The 19,104-nt window shown below is 42.4% G+C and overlaps 3 protein-coding genes across 4 annotated transcripts; 2 read left to right on the top strand and 1 right to left on the bottom strand.

Moving 5' to 3' along the window:
• The first annotated feature begins 882 nt into the window (after positions 1-882).
• On the top strand, positions 883-5,031 carry LOC106587486 (actin, alpha skeletal muscle 2-like). The gene is made up of 7 exons (NM_001123539.2): positions 883-965; positions 2,698-2,837; positions 3,150-3,474; positions 3,589-3,750; positions 3,882-4,073; positions 4,168-4,349; positions 4,495-5,031. The coding sequence occupies exons 2-7, from the start codon at positions 2,709-2,711 to the stop codon at positions 4,636-4,638; spliced, it is 1,134 nt and encodes a 377-aa protein (NP_001117011.1). The 5' UTR covers positions 883-965; positions 2,698-2,708; the 3' UTR covers positions 4,639-5,031.
• Positions 5,032-5,985: 954 nt separating this feature from the next.
• LOC106587491 (centriole, cilia and spindle-associated protein) lies at positions 5,986-12,221 on the top strand. The gene is made up of 4 exons (XM_014175930.3): positions 5,986-6,168; positions 6,861-7,267; positions 8,023-8,384; positions 8,825-12,221. The coding sequence occupies exons 2-4, from the start codon at positions 6,904-6,906 to the stop codon at positions 9,002-9,004; spliced, it is 906 nt and encodes a 301-aa protein (XP_014031405.2). The 5' UTR covers positions 5,986-6,168; positions 6,861-6,903; the 3' UTR covers positions 9,005-12,221.
• A 2,605-nt stretch (positions 12,222-14,826) lies between these two features.
• On the bottom strand, positions 14,827-18,739 carry LOC106587502 (cell division control protein 42 homolog). Of its 2 annotated transcripts, XM_014175945.3 has the most exons (4): positions 17,638-18,739; positions 17,260-17,318; positions 17,094-17,123; positions 14,827-16,499 (listed from the first exon to the last, which is right to left on the bottom strand). In XM_014175945.3, the coding sequence occupies exons 1-4, from the start codon at positions 17,888-17,890 to the stop codon at positions 16,002-16,004; spliced, it is 840 nt and encodes a 279-aa protein (XP_014031420.3). In that variant the 5' UTR covers positions 17,891-18,739; the 3' UTR covers positions 14,827-16,001. The 2 variants fall into 2 exon arrangements, with proteins under 2 accessions (XP_014031420.3, XP_014031431.3); XM_014175956.3 differs by lacking the exon at positions 17,094-17,123.
• Between the last annotated feature and the right edge of the window lie 365 nt (positions 18,740-19,104).

The following is a 19,104-nucleotide window of genomic DNA, read 5'->3' as shown; positions in this document are numbered from 1 at the left end:
GGCCACTGTAGTAATGCGGAAGTTACAAGTGACCAGCTACCACAAGAAACGCCCCCATCTCAAATTTGACACAACTTCTCCCCTCAATGTTAATTCGGTTCATGAAGTTTGAGATTTTAATGGCAGAATGTGTTTCAAACTTTTAGTATAACAAAATATTACTTGACTAACAGCTACACATACATCTTTGAAATACCATTTGAGAGACGACCCCCCCCCCCCCCCCCCCCCAAAAAAAAGATGCTATACTTAACATGTTCTTATCAATTAAAATAACATGCATCTGACAAAGAACCGGGTAAAATACACCGAGATAGTCACTATTTAATAACTTGTACTGTTCCATTAAACAACCCTTTATAAAATCGCGCCTGCTCTAGGTGTAAAGGAATCAACATAAACCAATAAAATAACATGAATAGAATATGGGCTACCTTGACGAGGTGCGCTCAGGAAAGCAAGTCATTTGCAAAGAGATGAAAGAAAAAAATAAAGCCACAGTCAATATCCTTGCATCATTGAATGATTTGGCACTGCATGCTGTCATAGAACGAGGAATATGGACGTGTGTCGTCCTGCGTCAAAGCGCGCCTGTGTTCAAAATGCCATGCAGGAGTCCGACGGATTACACCCCTTGGCTCTCCATACACGGGCCGAGCGCTACAGTTTGGATTCGGGACTACCTCTCCATATATGGACCGTCCTGCGCATTACGAGGTGCGACCCTGAGCTCTTCAGCGCTCGTCTACGGGAGTGTCCAGTGCGCACCCGTCCCAAGAACCAAATATGGATGAATGGGTCGGGAGAATTCCTGTGGAATAGATGGGCATTCCTAATGGTTGTCAGGAGACGAAAAAAGGTGGATGGCGTCGGGTATATAAGGTTGACGGCGGTTGCTGTCAGTCCTTAGCTGGAACCAGCAGTGGTAAAGTTCTGTAACTGAGCTTCTTCTAAAAGAAAACCAGGTAAGAGAACGGGCCCGTGGAATATTAGACCACGCTGCTGCATGAGGAGGTCAATACGAGGAGTGGATTTTTTTTCTCTCTCTGGGACATTACATCATGGACTCTGGATAAGGAATTAAACAAATCAAAGATAATCTACACAGTATTGTGACAGGCAGTGAAACTTGGCAGCCAATAACCGGCACAGTTGAACTTTTAGCCTACTTTCGTAAACTAAACAGATTTCACCTGGCTGTCAAATGATTATTATAATAATAGAAGAGATTGGATTAAAATGATTTTGATTTGATACATTAGTCTAACTGCATAATGTAGGCTAATGCGTGCATGTAAAAAACTATGTTGATTTAAGTGATAAATGATAATTGGTCTTTGAGATAAAATGATTTCAAATTACATTTTGGTAGTTCATTTGATATATTAAGATAATGTCAGACAAAATATTGAATAGGTCTACTGGATATTGGAAAACCTATTATGTCAGCAGAGGGCGAGAGAAAGAAAGAGATCCACAACTTTGTATTGAATCAAAAGTTCCTGGAACGACTGCATTACATGCTTATAGGCAACCCTATATGATAGGTTACCCAATGTGTGTATTGATTGTTGATCTATTTAACCAGATGATCGACAGGTTTTTAGTGCGTTACCTGAAATCCTAATTAATAGAAAACGTATACGTAATGTAAAATGACTCCATGGAACGATTTTTGAAATGTTTGTGGTCATTGTGTAATGTGTAGTCTAACGTTATCATGATCACTTTGGTAAAATGACCGAGACCACCGTGTCAGGCTATCGTGTCATATTTAAGCAATAAGATCTGAGGTGGTGTGGTATATGGCCAATATACCACGGCTAAGGGCTGTTCTTAGGCAATATGCAACGTGGAGTGCCTGGACACAGCCCTTAGCTGTGGTATATTGGCTATATACCACACACCCCTGAGGTGCCTTATTGCTATTATAAACTGGTTACCAACGTTACCAAAGTTATTTTTGTCATACTCGTGAACACAACTCTTTAGAGTGCGATAAAAACAGTATACAAGCAGTTTTACTATGACTTCTGCAGTGCATGACCATGGGGTAGTGAAATAATTAGGCAGTATAAAGCTTAGATATTGCATTTTTGGGGAATACAATATTTGGGGGGAATACAATAATAATTTTGTTGAAAAAATGGATAATTGGTGGAGTACTGTAGTGCATCTAATGCAGGGGTGTCAAACTCATTCCATGTAGGGCCTAGTGTCTGCAGGTTTTTGTTTTTTTCTCCTTTTAATTAAGACCTAGACAACCAGGTGAGGGGAGTTCCTTAGTAATTAGTGACCTTGATTCATCAATCAAGTACAAGGAAGGATTGAAAACCAGCAGACACTCGGCCCTCCGTAGAATGAGTTTGGCACCTGTAATCTAAGGGTTAAGAACATACATTGTGGACCCCACTTTGGAACCACTGGTGTAGGCAACCTAATATGTCTGATGGCATTCTTGGTCAACACTTAGTGTAATATGATTCATTCTGTGTGAAAATTTGTTCCGCGTGGATAATCTTCAGTGGGCATACATGATGCATCAGCAACACATCCGAAAGTATCGTTGTTACGCACAGAATGTCGTTTTTACGCACAGAATGTAGGTGCTTAATGTCAGTGAGAGATCTTGCAGTAAGGAGGCTACTTACAGTATACTGTATGATAAACGTGTGTTCCTTTTGCACCTTGTCTCAGAACCCACCAAGATGTGTGACGACGACGAGACTACCGCTCTTGTGTGCGACAATGGCTCCGGCCTGGTCAAGGCTGGCTTCGCCGGTGACGACGCCCCCAGGGCTGTCTTCCCCTCCATTGTCGGTCGCCCTCGTCACCAGGTACGTAAAAGCACCACTCCTAGGTATGGATAGTTATGTGAATGAAGGCACCATACCTTGTTTCACGATATAGCCTATTATGATATCCAAAGTACAAAGATATGCATAAAAAGCTTATTGGCAAATATATACGAATTCAAGTAAAAAATGCATTTAGGTTTAGTTTACTAGTGCTAACGTGTAATTTGTCAGGTGTGACGTGCCGTTTTAGTATCCAAGGTGTAGTGTACCGTTAGATGACATTGTGTAGTTGTTAGGCGTGTGCGCCATGTCCTTGTCTGTGTCTCAATGGGCTTGTTCTGTCTCTTCCAGGGTGTGATGGTGGGTATGGGTCAGAAGGACTCCTACGTAGGAGATGAAGCTCAGAGCAAGAGGGGTATCCTGACCCTGAAGTACCCCATCGAGCACGGTATCATCACTAACTGGGACGACATGGAGAAGATCTGGCACCACACCTTCTACAACGAGCTGCGCGTTGCCCCCGAGGAGCACCCCACCCTGCTCACTGAGGCCCCCCTGAACCCCAAGGCCAACAGAGAGAAGATGACACAGATCATGTTCGAGACCTTCAACGTTCCCGCCATGTATGTGGCCATCCAGGCTGTCCTGTCCCTGTACGCTTCCGGTCGTACCACCGGTAAGAACTTGCCCCATGCACGCCTTTTTCCCGCACACAACCCGCTATTTGTATTTCAAGTAGTTGGTGTTTGGGTTGTCTGCTTTACTGAATTGTGGTGTTTTCTGTGTTTAGGTATTGTGCTGGACTCCGGTGATGGTGTGACCCACAACGTCCCCATCTATGAGGGTTACGCTCTCCCCCACGCCATCATGCGTCTGGATCTGGCTGGTCGCGATCTGACTGACTACCTCATGAAGATCCTGACCGAGCGTGGCTACTCTTTCGTCACAACCGGTGAGCATGAACTTTGTGTTTTTGCACAGATATGCTTGTTTGGTCAATTTCAAGTATTAGAACGTTTTACGCACAAAAGCGCAAGGCGCACGGGGATACTTTTACGCATTAACGGAAATGTTTCATTTCAGCCGAGCGTGAGATCGTGCGTGACATTAAGGAGAAGCTGTGCTATGTCGCCCTGGACTTCGAGAATGAAATGGCCACCGCCGCCTCCTCCTCCTCCCTGGAGAAGAGCTACGAGCTTCCCGACGGTCAGGTCATCACCATCGGAAACGAGCGTTTCCGTTGCCCAGAGACCCTCTTCCAGCCTTCCTTCATTGGTGCGTATTTACCGTTATAGGCCTATAAAATACATAAAATATTCGGCCTAAAGAGTGGTTGAATATTAATATTGATCTTTGTATACCTGCACAGGTATGGAGTCCGCTGGTATTCATGAGACTGCCTACAACAGCATCATGAAGTGCGACATTGACATCCGTAAGGACCTGTACGCCAACAATGTGCTTTCCGGCGGTACCACGATGTACCCTGGTATTGCTGACCGTATGCAGAAGGAGATCACTGCCCTGGCCCCCAGCACCATGAAGATCAAGGTAATTACAAATAAACAATACTTTTACGCACAGTAAAATAGTTAAAAGAGATGCCATTGGTCTGCATAATTGTTTCATTGTCATTGTGTTACCTGTGTTACCTATGGTACCCGTTATCTAATACTGCTTTTCTCACTTGGCATAGATCATTGCCCCACCTGAGCGTAAATACTCCGTCTGGATCGGTGGCTCCATCCTGGCTTCCCTGTCCACTTTCCAGGCAATGTGGATCACCAAGCAAGAATACGACGAGGCAGGCCCCAGCATTGTCCACCGCAAGTGCTTCTAAATGCATTGTCAACATCTCGCTCAGGATCCAAGCAACAACGGCACACCGTCGTGCGATCAAGGGACAACTTTATACAACTGTTACATTGTAACAGCGAAAGCTCAGCAAAACGGAGAGAATGACGTCAACATCACGACGTGTGAGGAAAAATACCAACATGTGAATGTAAAATGTACATAAATGTTATTTATTGATCGTCCATCATTTGGTATTTTTTGGTGAGCACAGTCTGTTTTGGGGACAGCAAGAGGGACAGAGGGTGACCACAACGTTGTTTTCTCTGGTTACCCGATATTGGCTCAGAAGTACGTGCCATCTGTACTCGAGCCAAACATTATCAACTACTAACCATCAAGAGATCCACATAGGAAATAAAAACCATCTATTTTCAAACGTGTTTCTGTTATTTTGTTATTTTGAGGTGCATTACATACAACACAATCAACACTTAAAATAGGCCTTGGTGTGCGTTTTATGATGCGCAACTATTAAAAACCCATTAGGGTAAATATTAATTCATTTTTGGCACATCGCAACATAAATAGCCTAAACATTATGAGACACTTTCAATTTGGATGCCTTTCAATGTTTTGATGAACAAGGGCCAATATGACTACCTGGAACTGGAAGGACAAACAATGAGCTCAAGTAGGCCAACAAGTGTTTAAGGAAATTGTTCTAAACGTCCCTGACAAGAAAAACAATGTCCTGGATATATTTTACTAGGCAAGTCAGTTAAGAACACGTTCTTATTTTCAATGACGGCCTAGGAACAGTGGCTTAACTGCCTTGTTCAGAGGCAGAGCGACATATTATTACCTTGTCATCTCGGGGTTACTCTCTAACCACTAGCCTACCTGCCGCCCATGGATATAAGGCTATAAATCATTGAGCCAGACCTTCTTTGGAATATTAACTATATTTTACAATAATATTATCAATGTGCCTAAAATACGAATTGTTCTCTCTAACTATTTAACAAACATTTGCATTTATTTTATTGAACTGAGAGGGATTGATTTTCTTTTCTGTGTTAGATTCATACTAAACAATGACATAGCATTCTTTCACCAAGGAGGTTATCACAGCAAACCTTTGCTCACAGCAGATCTTCTTTGTCACCAAATTTGGCCATTCGACTGCAATACCAATATTGATATTGATTTTAAATCACATGAGCAGGCTAATCATTTGATATTTCACAACTGAAAAAATACATTTGAGGCTGAAACCCCCACAGAATTTGCATTATCAATCTATACTTGTTTAAAAAAAAAAAGATGACACACCTGTTGAAGCAATTACATGCCTTAGAATAACGCGCGCCAGTACAAGGCTGTCTGGGCATGCGCATTGCACTTGCTATAGCTTTTAATGGAGAAACATCGTTAATGCCAGGGTTGAGAGGGCTATCTTCTGACGACGATTCAATGCCGAAATATGCGCGACAACAGGCAATTATAATGGAGGAATACTTGAAGTGAAAATGATGATGTTCTGTAATTCTCCATAATGAAGTCCGGGTGAGTGGTAAGTTAATACGCACCGATAATAACCTGTTCTGGTCGTGTTTACAACCACTATAGTGCGCAGGTAGAAGCAAACGTCGACGCCACCAGCTGTGCATGTTTTCGTCACACTATTGCCTTTAAGTATTTACATGTAATAAATTACTTTTGGTATGTGGGCTAACAATAACATTTCTTTAGCGATAGACCCGTGCACAGTGTTTTGATAAAGACGACGGTATTGGCGTCAGCAATGTCTGCCTCAATCAAATAGCAGGCTCGGCTGCGCCATATTTGGGCAACAGAAACAGCAGATGAACAATTTAGGCCGTGGCTGGTTTATGAATTGAAATGTCTACACTATCCCCATCTATTATGTTATAGTATTCTAAACCTAAATAATATTGTAATAACCATGCTATTGCTACATATAGACTGTATATTTATAGCGTCAGATGGGCATTATGGAGCACAGCCTATAAGATAGTCATCAGATGGCATGGGTTACTGTATTCGAGGGAGGGAAACGCTGACAGGTCATTCTAGAAGGCCCAGGTGCTCTGGGTCGCTACAGGCTTTAGATCTGTGGTGGAACTGTCACCAGCAGCCTACAATCACACATTCCACACCTCTTATAGAAACATAGGCCTAGTTACTGTTGCATTGTAGAGGTATGTATGTAATAACACTTCTCTTTTCTCCTCTCCTCCATAGTTTGTGAGCTAATCAAAATTGGACCTAAGCAATAACAGGAATCATGGTGACTAAGAAAATCCGTACGGAGTACATGAAGAAATTCAAAGAGCCGAAATGGGAGACGTTTTCCAAGTGCTACGAGGACTCAGTGAAGTACAGGTTGACTAGGCGGGTGATGGAGCACGCTCACAAACCTCTGTGGTTCTGGGAGGGGTGGGATACCTCGACCGGGTCAGACTCCAGCGCCAGTGGGCGGTCGACCCCCAAGATAAGGAATAAAGTTGCGCCTTTAGACATCAAACGTCTGACACCACCAGTGAAGTCAGAATCAAGGGAGAGCCTGGAACCGAATCCTCCTTCTGTGAATGGGGAACCAGAATTGGAGGCCAAGGAGTTTACACTTTTGGATGCACTACCACCCACAGGTATCTATCTTCTACTATTACAAATACATTTATACACCTGCATGTTGATCCTATTGTAATAAGGCCTGCAGTAGACTATGCTTTTGAGCTACAAACATACATAAAGAAAAAAGGTCTTAACTTGTTAGGTCTATATACTGAGTGTACAGAACATTAGGAACACCTGCTCTTTCCATCACATAGACTGACCAGATGAATCCAGGTGAACACTATGATCCCTTATTGATGTCACTTGTTAAATCCAGTGTAGATGAAGACATGTTAAAGAAGGATTTTAAGTCTTGAGACAATTGAGACGTGGATTGTGTATGTGTGCCATTCAGAGAGTGACTGGGCAAGACAAAAGATTTAAGTGCCTTTGAACGGCCAGCATCCCTGTGAACGCTTTCGACACCTTGTAAAGTCCACGCCTCAATGATTTGAGGCTGTTCTGAGGGCAAAAGGGGTGCAACTCAATATTAGGAAGGTGTTCCTAATGTTTGGTATAGTGTATAATTCAAAAGGCACTCGCACATCTGAGCTATCTTTTTTGCAGGTGCATGGTAACAGTTGAATAAAATGAGAAAAAATAAGAAACCCTCACACTGCTCTTGATAGTATCACTGCTCTTTAATAAGCTTTACGTATCGGCCTCACGGCCTTCGTCAGAGCTTTTGACAAAAGAGCAGTGATACTATCAAGAGCAGTGTGCGGGTTTCTTCTTTTTTCTCAGTATAGTGTATAATAAAACTACATCACTTTCTGCTCATTCAAAGAGTCTGTAATAGAGAACGGGGGCCTAAACGAACCAGATGAGGGGACAGTTAACGGGTCAGTAGTACAAAATGGTCCAGTGGCTGAAACGCCAATAGATGAGGGACCAGCAGACAAGGCGTCATCAGACGAGGAGCCGGTGAAGACTGAGCCTAAGCGTCGCCACCGCCATCGTGTCCCTCGCTCAGAACCATGTCAAAGGGACTATTCCTGTGACGACATCAAGCCTGCGCCCGTCAGGAAGCCCTCCAGAGCAAAAAGCCAGCCACCAGCCATCACCACAGAGAAGGAGAACAGACAACCTTCGTCCCGGCTCGAAGGGGCAGAGAGACACGCGTCATCTGCTAGGAAGTCTACAAATCAGGTAAGAGTGTGTGTGACTGTGTGTGAGAGGCTGGGCATATGTGAGGTTAGGAAAATGCTTTGATATTCATTCCATTTTATGTTATTTCAGTAGCAGGCTTGCATTTGGTTTCTTAGGCCAGGGTATAATGATCAAAAGAGGCTATACATTATAGGAATACTGGATGAAAGCTGTGTAGATTATGTAATGCAGGTTTAATGTGCGTCAAACATCTATTCTGCAAATAAGATCTAGTTATTTCAGGGAAAATAAATAGGGGTGCATTTTTAGTCTTTTGGCACATGTTCATGGAAAGGATACCAGAGAAGTGTAGCTCATCATCCAACACTCCCCCCAGAAACTATCAATAATAGAAGAGTGGTATGTATTTCGGAAGTGAGCGCCGAGCGCCTATCCTGTCTCATTGCCCTAACCTCCCGGGCACCTCTCTCTCTCCACAGAGTCGCACATCTGACGCATGCGTCCAGACCAGACGGGAGTCGGATAAACGCTGTTGGAACGTGGACCGCAGGAGGGCACGGTCCGCCGACCTGGAGAAGATACGGCGGTCGGAGTTGGCCGTGGTGGATGACCGTTGGATGACCGAGTACATGCGCTGCTTCTCTGCCCGGTTGAGGTAGAGCACAAGGATCATGGGTATTCTTCTGCCACCACCGACCATTCTATTTTTAACACCATGTTTCTTATTGAGGATTGGTTAACAGAACAAAATAATTGGATTGGTTTAGACACCAATTAGGGCCCTGAGGTTTTCCTGGCCACATAACCTGACAAGAAAGAACTCAGGGCCCTAATCATAAGGTATGGTTGATTTGTTAAGTTGATCGCTGTGTTGGCGATATGCCACTTTTCTTCCACAAGGGATGACACAATCATAGTAGAATATTGCAAGATATGTAGTTATGCTTCTAGAAATTGGACTGGTTTGTACATGCTGCTGACTACAGAGTATGATTTGTTATATTATTATACATTCCAAGCATGATGATGGTCTTTACACTTCGCTTTAGTTTGGTGGAATTTTTGACATTCTGTGTTGCTTATGTCATTTCAGGCTATATCACAAAGGCAGCTGCATAAAATCCAAAAGTTAGATCAGGGGTATTCAACTGGGAGTACTGCAGGGGGTCCGCAATAATATATATACAAAAAGCTACAGATGAAAAGAGGATCTATTCCTAATATTGAGAGAGCTAGTTACACTAGAGCTAGTTACACTCATTAGAGCTAGTTACACTCATTAGAGCTAGTTACACTCATTAGAGCTAGTTACACTCATTAGAGCTAGTTACACTCATTAGAGCTAAATACACTCATTAGAGCTAGTTACACTCATTAGAGCTAGTTACACTCCTTAGAGCTAAATACACTCATTAGAGCTAAATACACTCATTAGAGCTAAATACACTCATTAGAGCTAGTTACAGTCACTATAGCTAAATACACTCATTAGAGCTAAATACAGTCACTAGAGCTAATTACACTCATTAGAGCTAAATACAGTCACTAGAGTATCTGACATACTGTAGGCTTTGACAAAGCACCCTCTGGTAAGCTTTCTTGTCTTAGACACTCGTTTTTGTGAACACATGGCCCCAAAAGATTTTTGAAGTTGCTTTTCTAGCTAATAGGCTATGTTAGAGTTTACACTTCCTCTTCCAATTATAATAGGGGAGGTCAAAATAATGAAAAACGATCTACCAAATCTATTCATTTAAAAATGTTGATTAATTCTCCTTGCCATTCGCCTGATGATAAGACAAGGCATGCGAGGGGAAAAAAGCAAGCGCATGATGTGGGTCCCTGGTTTACCTGGGCGGGGGTCCCTGGTTTACCTGGGCGGGGGTCCCTGGGGAAGAATTTTTTTATTTTATTTAACTAGGCAAGTCAGTTAAGAACAAATTGTTATTTACAATGATGGCCTATCCTGGCCAAACCCGGACAACGCTGGGCCAATTGTGCGCCGCCCTATGGGACTCGCAGTCACGGCCGGATGTGATACAGCCTGGATTCGAACCAGGGACTAGTGACGCCTCTTGCACTGAGATGCAGTGCCTTAGACTGCTGCGCCACTCGGGAGCAAGGTTGAAGACCCCTGAGCTAGATAAAAGGACCAAACAATTATTGTTTTAGATATTACAGTATTTTCGAATGACTAAAAGCCATAGTCAAGGGGTTGTGGCATTGAGCTGCAGAGAAAGAAACTGTTAGCGGGCTAATATCCTGCATTAGCTTTATTGTATTAGGTTGCAAATTTCAATCTAAATCTAGAATGCATTCCAGAGGATTGTATTATTAATATTTTCATTAAAGCTCTTATCAACGGTACCATGGAAATTGTTGTAAAGTTGGAGAAAGATACTGTTAGACATTGTATGACATAGTTATTGCGCTTACACCTGTATGTTTCTTGTTTACATCTTGGCTAGCCTCGTACGAACCATCCTGATCTCGCGAGCTCACATTCTGTTTCGCTACAAGGACACAGAATGTGAGCTCGCGAGATCAGGATGGTTCGTACGAGGCTACATCTTGGCAGCTTCGCACACTAATTTAGGGTTGTCTTATATTTTACAATCACAAACACTCACCGCCTCACGTGTTGTAGTAGACAGGCTGAAATTGCAATGTAACGTGGTAAAGAAATGCCCTTATGTGCTAAATACACTTTTTAGAGTATGTCACTCACAATCACCATTGTCTTTGACAGGTTTTCGTAGATTGACTTATTTGGTGGTTATTCATACTGAATTGTGATGTCAGTACCAAGTTCTGTATCTGTAATTTAAATGGAGGGCTATTTTGACAGAAATGAAGTGTTGTATTTGAAGTCTTGGTTCTTGTGGGTTGTGAATAATGCTCAGTTTACATACTTTTCCTATTTTTTTTACAACGCTTATTCATAGTGCTATTCACTCAGAATGTTTTTACTCATAATGTGTACTTTTACATTTCACTTTCACCAAATTTTAGTTTAGGAATGGTTCCTTGAGAGAACGTTGGAACGACGTTTCCAGAACGTCTCACCGGGAACCTTGTAGGACACCAGCAGTTTTTTGGAGTGTTGAAATGGGTGTGGCTTTAATTGACTTATGCGTGTACAATCTGATGAGACTTCCCTTGTGTCTGCCAGAGGGGAGTCTTTAGTGTGTGTGATTGGTTGTATGGGCAGAGAGAGAGCTCACTGTTAAGAAGATTAGACTCAACGTTCCATTGGTGGTCATGTGACACTTCCCTCCTATGTCATCATGGATTGGCAAAACATCCGAGTCATTCTTTACTTGAACATTGCATTATTTATAAGAAGTTATAGGAGTTAATGTCAGGTTATGACCTAGTCATGAAAACTGAAGAGCTGGCTGCTTATATCACAGACAGGTTTGACTAGTGTCTGTGTATTCATTGTCCTCTAAAACATTCCTTTATGAATATGTTCATTCCAAGAACCATCTCTCAGGAAGGAATAAGAGACACTAATGATTTGTCTATAGGCTTACTGTAACTACAATGTGAGGAAATGTGATGTACTGTTTCAGGGGTTTGGAACACACTGATTCAAAACTAAATTGATTGTTTTATATAGGATATTAATTGTTTGAGCTCTCTGAACAAAGCTTTGAGTTATTTTTCTGTGTGGATTTGATTTGCATAAGATATTATTTGACCAAAAGGGATATATGTATCATACAATAGTGTATATATAACCATGTTTGTGTTTTATTTCAACAGATGTTTACATTTTTGATCACTGTATTTGTATTTGAAAACATACACAATGAAAAATATTTTCATCCACTTTGCAACATTGCTGTGAATTAAAATCATATTTGCATAGTTGAGTTGTTTGTTTTTGTTTATGTTTATATGGGCATTTGAATAAACAATAACACTGTGATGTATTTTTGCATGACCCCTATGACCCATAAGGACTCCATTTGATCAATGAATACCAGTGATATTAAACATGATTGGTTTTAATTAGATTTCACTCCTAATTTAGGGTATTTCAACCTATAGCCCTTTCTACTCTGCTGCTCTGAGGTCCATCTGATGTCACTGTCCAGCATTGGCACCAGGGTTAAGAGTAGAGTACAGTAATCTATGGATAGTATCCTGCTACTATGGATAATCTATGGATAGTATCCTGCTACTATGGATAGTATCCTGCTACTATGGATAGTATCCTGCTACTATGGATAGTATCCTGCTACTATGGATAGTCCCACCAACCTCCATCAATGTGAGAAATACTTGTTTTATTCAAAACAAGTACTCCAATTTACTACCATATTGATTCGTTAGTGAGGTATTGTGATACTCTGAGACACTCCATTATGTCACTTTTCTCTTTTAGTTAAATGACTTCTTGTTCGGGAAGGTCATCTGCGCTCTATGGTAACGGAAAGGTTCAGTGAAACGTTAGAATCACATACCAGATCATATTCTCCCTCTAGAATACTTCTGACGTTATCGTCCTCTATGACCCATGTGTCCCAGTGTAGGATACGGAGTACTGTATGATCCCAGTAAGGTGACCACCACAGCGCTTACAAGGCTTTTGTATTAAGTCGTCAGCCTGACACAATGACAGACTAGACAGGACATTTCAGATGTTATGTATGATGAGTGAATTCTGGTACATAATACATCATTAGGTTCAGACAAAGGGCCTCTTAGAATGCAGATCTCCTGACAAAAGGTTTAGCACTGGCTATAAATACCCACCTGTCACATACCCACCTCCGGCAGCTGATGGAGAGACACAGTGTGTGTGTGTGTGTGTGTGTGTGCTTGCTTGCATATGGGTGTTTAAAAGAGACGAACAAATTGAATTTGTGGGTTTGGGGAGAGCGCGATGGTTCTCTTTTGATTATTTAAAATAGACAGAAACACTTCCTTAAATCTTTATGAGTGTGGCTATCTTTTTCGGCGTGTGAGTGTCTGAAGTCAATAAAATCGAATCCCTGTTAACACAGTAATACATGAATTACAAAGTAAAACTGACAGTGACAAGCAACTGCATACAACAGTGAGTCCTTCAATCAGAACCAAAGTCTATTCAAGCACATTCTACTTGAGAATTCCACCCTCCAGACATCTTCCCACTCTATTTAAAGCCACCTGGCATTTCAAAACGCAATAGGGCCAAAATAGGTGCCTTCAGGAACACCAAGAGCTGCCTGGGACCGAAGGGGGGGGGGCTTTGGGCGTTAAATATAGCCGCCCACATGTTCCTTTGCCAGCAGAGAAGGACCCCTCCCTAATTGACAGTGTCTGAAAAACGTGTTTTGGAAAATGTGGTGGGCTCTGGGATAAGGTGTGGGGGAGTGGGAGTGGTGCAGCAGTATGAAATAGCTTGAATGGTCGAAGCTGGGTAAAATAGAGGGAGAATTGCTGTGTCGACAACAGTGAGTTGTGTCTGTCCATAAATGCAGTGGTTGCTCTGAGAGGAGCTGCTGAGCCACAGGATGGCAGAACAGAGCCAGAGATATGGTCTTTGACTTAGGTCTTTAATGCTAGTCAGAGCTAATATGCCCAGTTGAAGAGCACAGCTAAGAGGGGGGACGGAAATAGCCCCCTTCGCAAGAGCAGCCAGGTCCTCTAAAAACAGCCTGTTGCTTCTAGGCAGAGGCACTCAATAGTACATCTAGAATACTATAAAGTCTGCTGTTTGGAGCCACAATGTATTTGTGCTACATATTTGTGGAATAGGTTTGTCGACCTACAGTACAGTACAATAAATATATATATTATACGGATTAGGCAATTGAATGATGCATTGATGTCTTGAAATTCAGATAGTATGAAGATCTGAGACACTGTGTAATGTCTTCTCTAAACTCAGACCTGTAAACAGAGTAAAGCGATCTCTGCCACTAATAAGATATGTGAGGTGATAGAGATGCACTTGGCCTTAGGCAACTTGAGGCATTGTGGAGCATGAATTGCAGCTCAGCATTTGTAATGCTTTAGGGACCTCTAGTGGCAGCGAATGACGGTCACGACAATAGAAGATGGCAGGGTTTTCTCTCCACAAACTCCCTCAAAATTGAATAGTGTTTATATTATGGACATATACGATTTTCTTATCAATTAGAAATCAAAGAATATTTGATATATTTGGAACAGAGTACACATTGGAACAGACAACTAATGGACGAGTGAATATGAATTTGAAGCTGCCATCTGTCCCTGCCAAATGCCTCACAAGTTAACCACAGCAGCATGTCAACTTTCTCAAGCTGTTCAATTCTTGGTGACAGGATTAAGTGAGTTCACGCACCTGTCCTCTCCTCTCCCAGTAAGTCAATAGGGACAGCACAACAATAAAACGTCAAGAGCACCACAGAATATGGGAGGCATTAATTATGAAATATATTGCAAATAAACATTTCATTTATAACCAAAAAGAAGATAGCAATCACTAGGGTCAGACAAAATCAGTGTTCTTATCATTAACTTTATATCAATAATCAGTAAAAGCGTTCATGTTTTCTATCAATATCAGACTTTATTTTAAATCCTTAAAATTCTTTATGTGCTTCAGAAATATCTCTACTTGCAGATAGTATTTGCCAATTAACAATAATAAATAACTTCTCTCGCTTCTTTGAAATGCATCTCTAGTGATATGAACCCCATCCCCCAGTGATCTCTGTTCTCTTTATGGTAAAGCTCCAGCAGCAGGGTGACAGGGTCTGAGTCTTGCTTCGTCTTCCTAGGCAGACAGTCTTGGTTGACATCAGAGCAGGGCTAAGGTGAGATGGATTCAGGCGACTGGGTCAGCCACCATATGCCCAGCTAATCCAACCCAGGTGGTCCTGTCTCGTCCTATTAGAAAGCTGTGTACGGCCTCCACCGGAGAACCACTACGATTCATCACCACGACAGACCTGACCAGGGATTAGGGGAGAAAGCCATACCAACTGATCTTCAGATTAGAGTCAGATTAAAGTCAATCTGACTGGGAAACTACAGTATCCTTTAGCTGTGTTTGGTTGGGATGTCCAGCAATGTCAACAACTGATACAAGAACAGTGTTTAAGACTACTTGAACTTGAAAGAGCAGTCATTGTACATGAGCTGATATAGGTTAGTAAATAACATTGAGAGACTTTGTCAAAATGGCAGACACAAAGTAAGTTTATGGTTTGGCGTTAGAGTTTCTACTGGCTGGCTTCTCGTAATCCTCCACAACATTCTCCAATGGTGACCTTTGACCCTTGATGGGGGTTACACAGAAAAAACACAGAGATCATTGTGAAGTCAGTCATTTCATTAGTAGTCTCCCCAGCTATCCAATCACTTAATTCAGACTTGTTGTGCCCTCGTCAAGGCCTTGGAACACAAAACCTTGTCCTACCTGTAGTTAACATAAGGTATCACTGACGCTGAAACTCATTCATTATCTTGCCAGCAATGATAATTATTTCTAGTGCTTCTCCTTTTTAGATATTAAATAATTCCATAAATCTTTGGATAATACATTTACATTTTTTCCCACATATTATTGATCCCGGTCTGTTTTCCTGAGTGATATTATATATGGAGTGAAAAAAACTAAAGACTAAACACAAGCTTAGAAAAATGTCAAATCCTAAACAGCTGCTTGGGCGTTCAGTCAAACTCTCCTCCCACACACTCTCCTGCCACAACAACACAGCTCAGCTTCTTCCAGCAAGTCTCAGAGAGACTCTTAATCTTATCCGGAGTCTTCTTCCTCAGGCTCTGCCTGTGCTGGAGCTGCTGAACGTTCTCCACCGGCTGGATGCTGGCCAAGATGGCCTGGTCAAACACCTCCTTCAGGTTCTTCTGGGTCAGACCCGAGCACTCTACGAAGGACACGGCCCCGATATCCTGCGCCAGCTGCTGGGCCTCCTCGGTGCCCACGGGCCGCTCCTCATTCCTGGCCAGCTGGACCAGCACCTGGACGTCTTCCCTCAGGTCCAGCTGGGTCCCCACCAGGACCATGGGTGCCCCGGGGCAGTGACGGCGGATCTCGGGCGCCCAGCGGTCGGTGGCGTTGCGGAAGGAGGAGGGGCGCACCACGCTGTAGCAGAGCAGGAAGACGTCGGCATTGTGGTAGCATAGAGGGCGGATCCGGTCCAGCTCGTCCTATAGGAGACAGGAAGAGAAAAGTTTCAAGTTGAGGAAGTGGAAGGGTCAGAGATACCCAATCCCAAATTGATTCTTAGCCCTGCCCTTATGGCATACCATGTAGATCTGATTCTGAAAAGACTACTGGATGGTTTGTAATATGGTCCACTAATACGTCCATTTCTCTCACTGAGTTCAGGGCATATTGATTATTACACCTATCTAATCCTTTCAGATCTACAAAAGTGCCTATTAAGGAGTAGGGGAAGCGTTGATTTGGAATTGGGCATGAGTCAGGAAGAGAAAGGTCTATGAGAGTCGTCCAAAAGGGGGCGATAAAGCACAGAGAGCCAGAGAAGGTATAGATTCTGGGGGCACGGACAGGAATCTCCTACAGGGGGCGATATAAGTCTGACGATCAAGGGGGAGGCAACGACTATGAGAGATATTCTGCCAGGGGGCGAACACAGGATCAGAGAGGGGAGGGAGTGCAGGGGAATCCCTACAGGGGGCAACCAAGACACGGGGTAGAATGTGGAGGCAACCTATGTTGGGATAAGTGAAGCTGTGGAAGCTAAACAAACTACTGACCACTGATAGAGAATGGCTTACATTAATAGTGTCATCCTCCATCCCCCATTTCTATCATTTTGAGCAGAGCATGAGAAGAAAGAATAATGTGTTAGCTCTACCACTACAATAGGATATCCTTGTTAACGTGTCTATAGGTTACTAACACTCATTTCGTTTTGGATTCCAAAACAAAACTTTGACTCACCTGGCCAGCCATATCACAGAGTTGCAGTCTCACAGGTTTTCCGTCCACCACAACCATAGCTGCGAAGAAGAAGAGTGTACACAGATTTGTTATTGATGGTGACAGCATTAAGACACCTGTTCAATGCCTACCCGTCATAGCACTCAGCATCAGTGACGTTTACTTTGCACCATCAAACGATATCAAATAGTAACCTATTATTGATTCAGAGAGATCTAAAATAATACACACACACACAAAAGCCACAAACAAAAACAAGAAAACATTTATAAAATGCAACATTTGGACAAATCAATTCATGAGTAAAACCTGTGACAAAAGCGGCCAAATTAACAATAAATCACTTTTTCGGGTTTTCTGATTTCTCTCACAAATTACCTGCAAAGTTATCGAAAGCTGTTGGAATGTATTCTGTCGGATGACCATTTGTGGTGTAGCTGACGATAAGACTTGTCTTCCCCACTGCTCCATCTCCGACGAGGACGCAGTTCACCTTGCGCTCAGGTACGGAGCCCGACCGCCGGCGCTTTGAAAGATTAAAGTCTCTGCTCTTGCCCCGCGGTGGTGGTACGGGTGGAGCCGGATCCGAGATCCGACGGGGTTTCTGCACTCCTATATCTTGTGGAAGCATTGTGCCGTTGAATAACTGGCCTAATTCACGAGGAATAACGCTTCAATAAAGCCAGAGCCGTCTGGATCTCTGCACCTTGAAATCCCATATGTTGGTTCACTTCCCAAAGTGAATCGAACCAGCACGCACCTGACTGTCCGTTTCTGTCAGTAAGTCCTAGAAATGTAGAGAAATAATAATTCAGGTAAACTACAGCTGAACTCGTGCAGCATACTGTAAACGCAAGACTGCCTTTACATTTCTCCACGCCCCACGGTCTCTTGATTGGCATCCTATGCATTTGGTGTGTTGATAGATGTAAGAGGCTTACTGCGCGCCACACGAGGTGCGGTGCGTGTCCCAGGGCTTTCAAAGTGAAACAAACTAGAATTATTTGAAACTCTGATCCCCTGTAGTAAATAATGTGATCCACTTTGTCATTTACACAAGTAAATATGGTGAATATCTAGACCAATGTAGGTCTACACATTTTTTGTTTATCTATTTTTTAAGGATATGGTCCACTGAATATGAATTCGTTTTATTTTTTCGTTCAATTTTAGCAACAACATAAGAATATGTAGCCCGTCAAACCAAACAAGTTTTTTTTTTTTTTATCTCTAACAAAGTTGCATTACCCTTACATGAAGTAAATGAGGACTTCCACATCAGGTTTAACCATAACACAGGCATACCACAACATAGTGCCCTCTTGGTAGACCTTAGGCCTAGCAGAATGGCAGGGTTGTGGAATGTATTTGCTGGAGTATTAGCTGTAGAATTGGTAGAAAATGTTGATTTCTATCACTAGACTATTTATATGCTATTCAAAGTTGAACATATTTCTTAATTAACAGAACCCTGCATGTAGAGCCACAGCAGAAGTGATTGGGAGTGAGAGTATGCACAGAGCAGCAGTGAGGAGTGAGACCAAGTGGGAGTACAGGGAATGATATCCTGCTTTACAAAATCCTATAAAGTAAGAACTATAGTAGATAGAAAATCCATTCTCATACTATTATATTATAGTTGTAGAGGAAGCCCTTGTTTTGTCATTTCCACAATATACGTATATATGGTGACGGGCATCTCAGGGCTTCATTGTCTACCCGTGATATTTTAACTCTTTATTCAAAGAAGATTCCTAAAATACGCAAATCAGAGTCGTGGGATCTTTAACCAGCCGATGACTTTGTTTCATTAATAGGATTTACGAAGAGTCATGGTGAAAAGAC

The sequence above is a fragment of the Salmo salar genome, chromosome 02 (genome assembly GCF_965601325.2).
Source record: "Salmo salar chromosome 02, fSalSal1, whole genome shotgun sequence".
In the NCBI taxonomy this organism is placed as follows: domain Eukaryota; kingdom Metazoa; phylum Chordata; class Actinopteri; order Salmoniformes; family Salmonidae; genus Salmo; species Salmo salar.
This window is presented reverse-complemented; position numbering and strand designations above follow the sequence as displayed.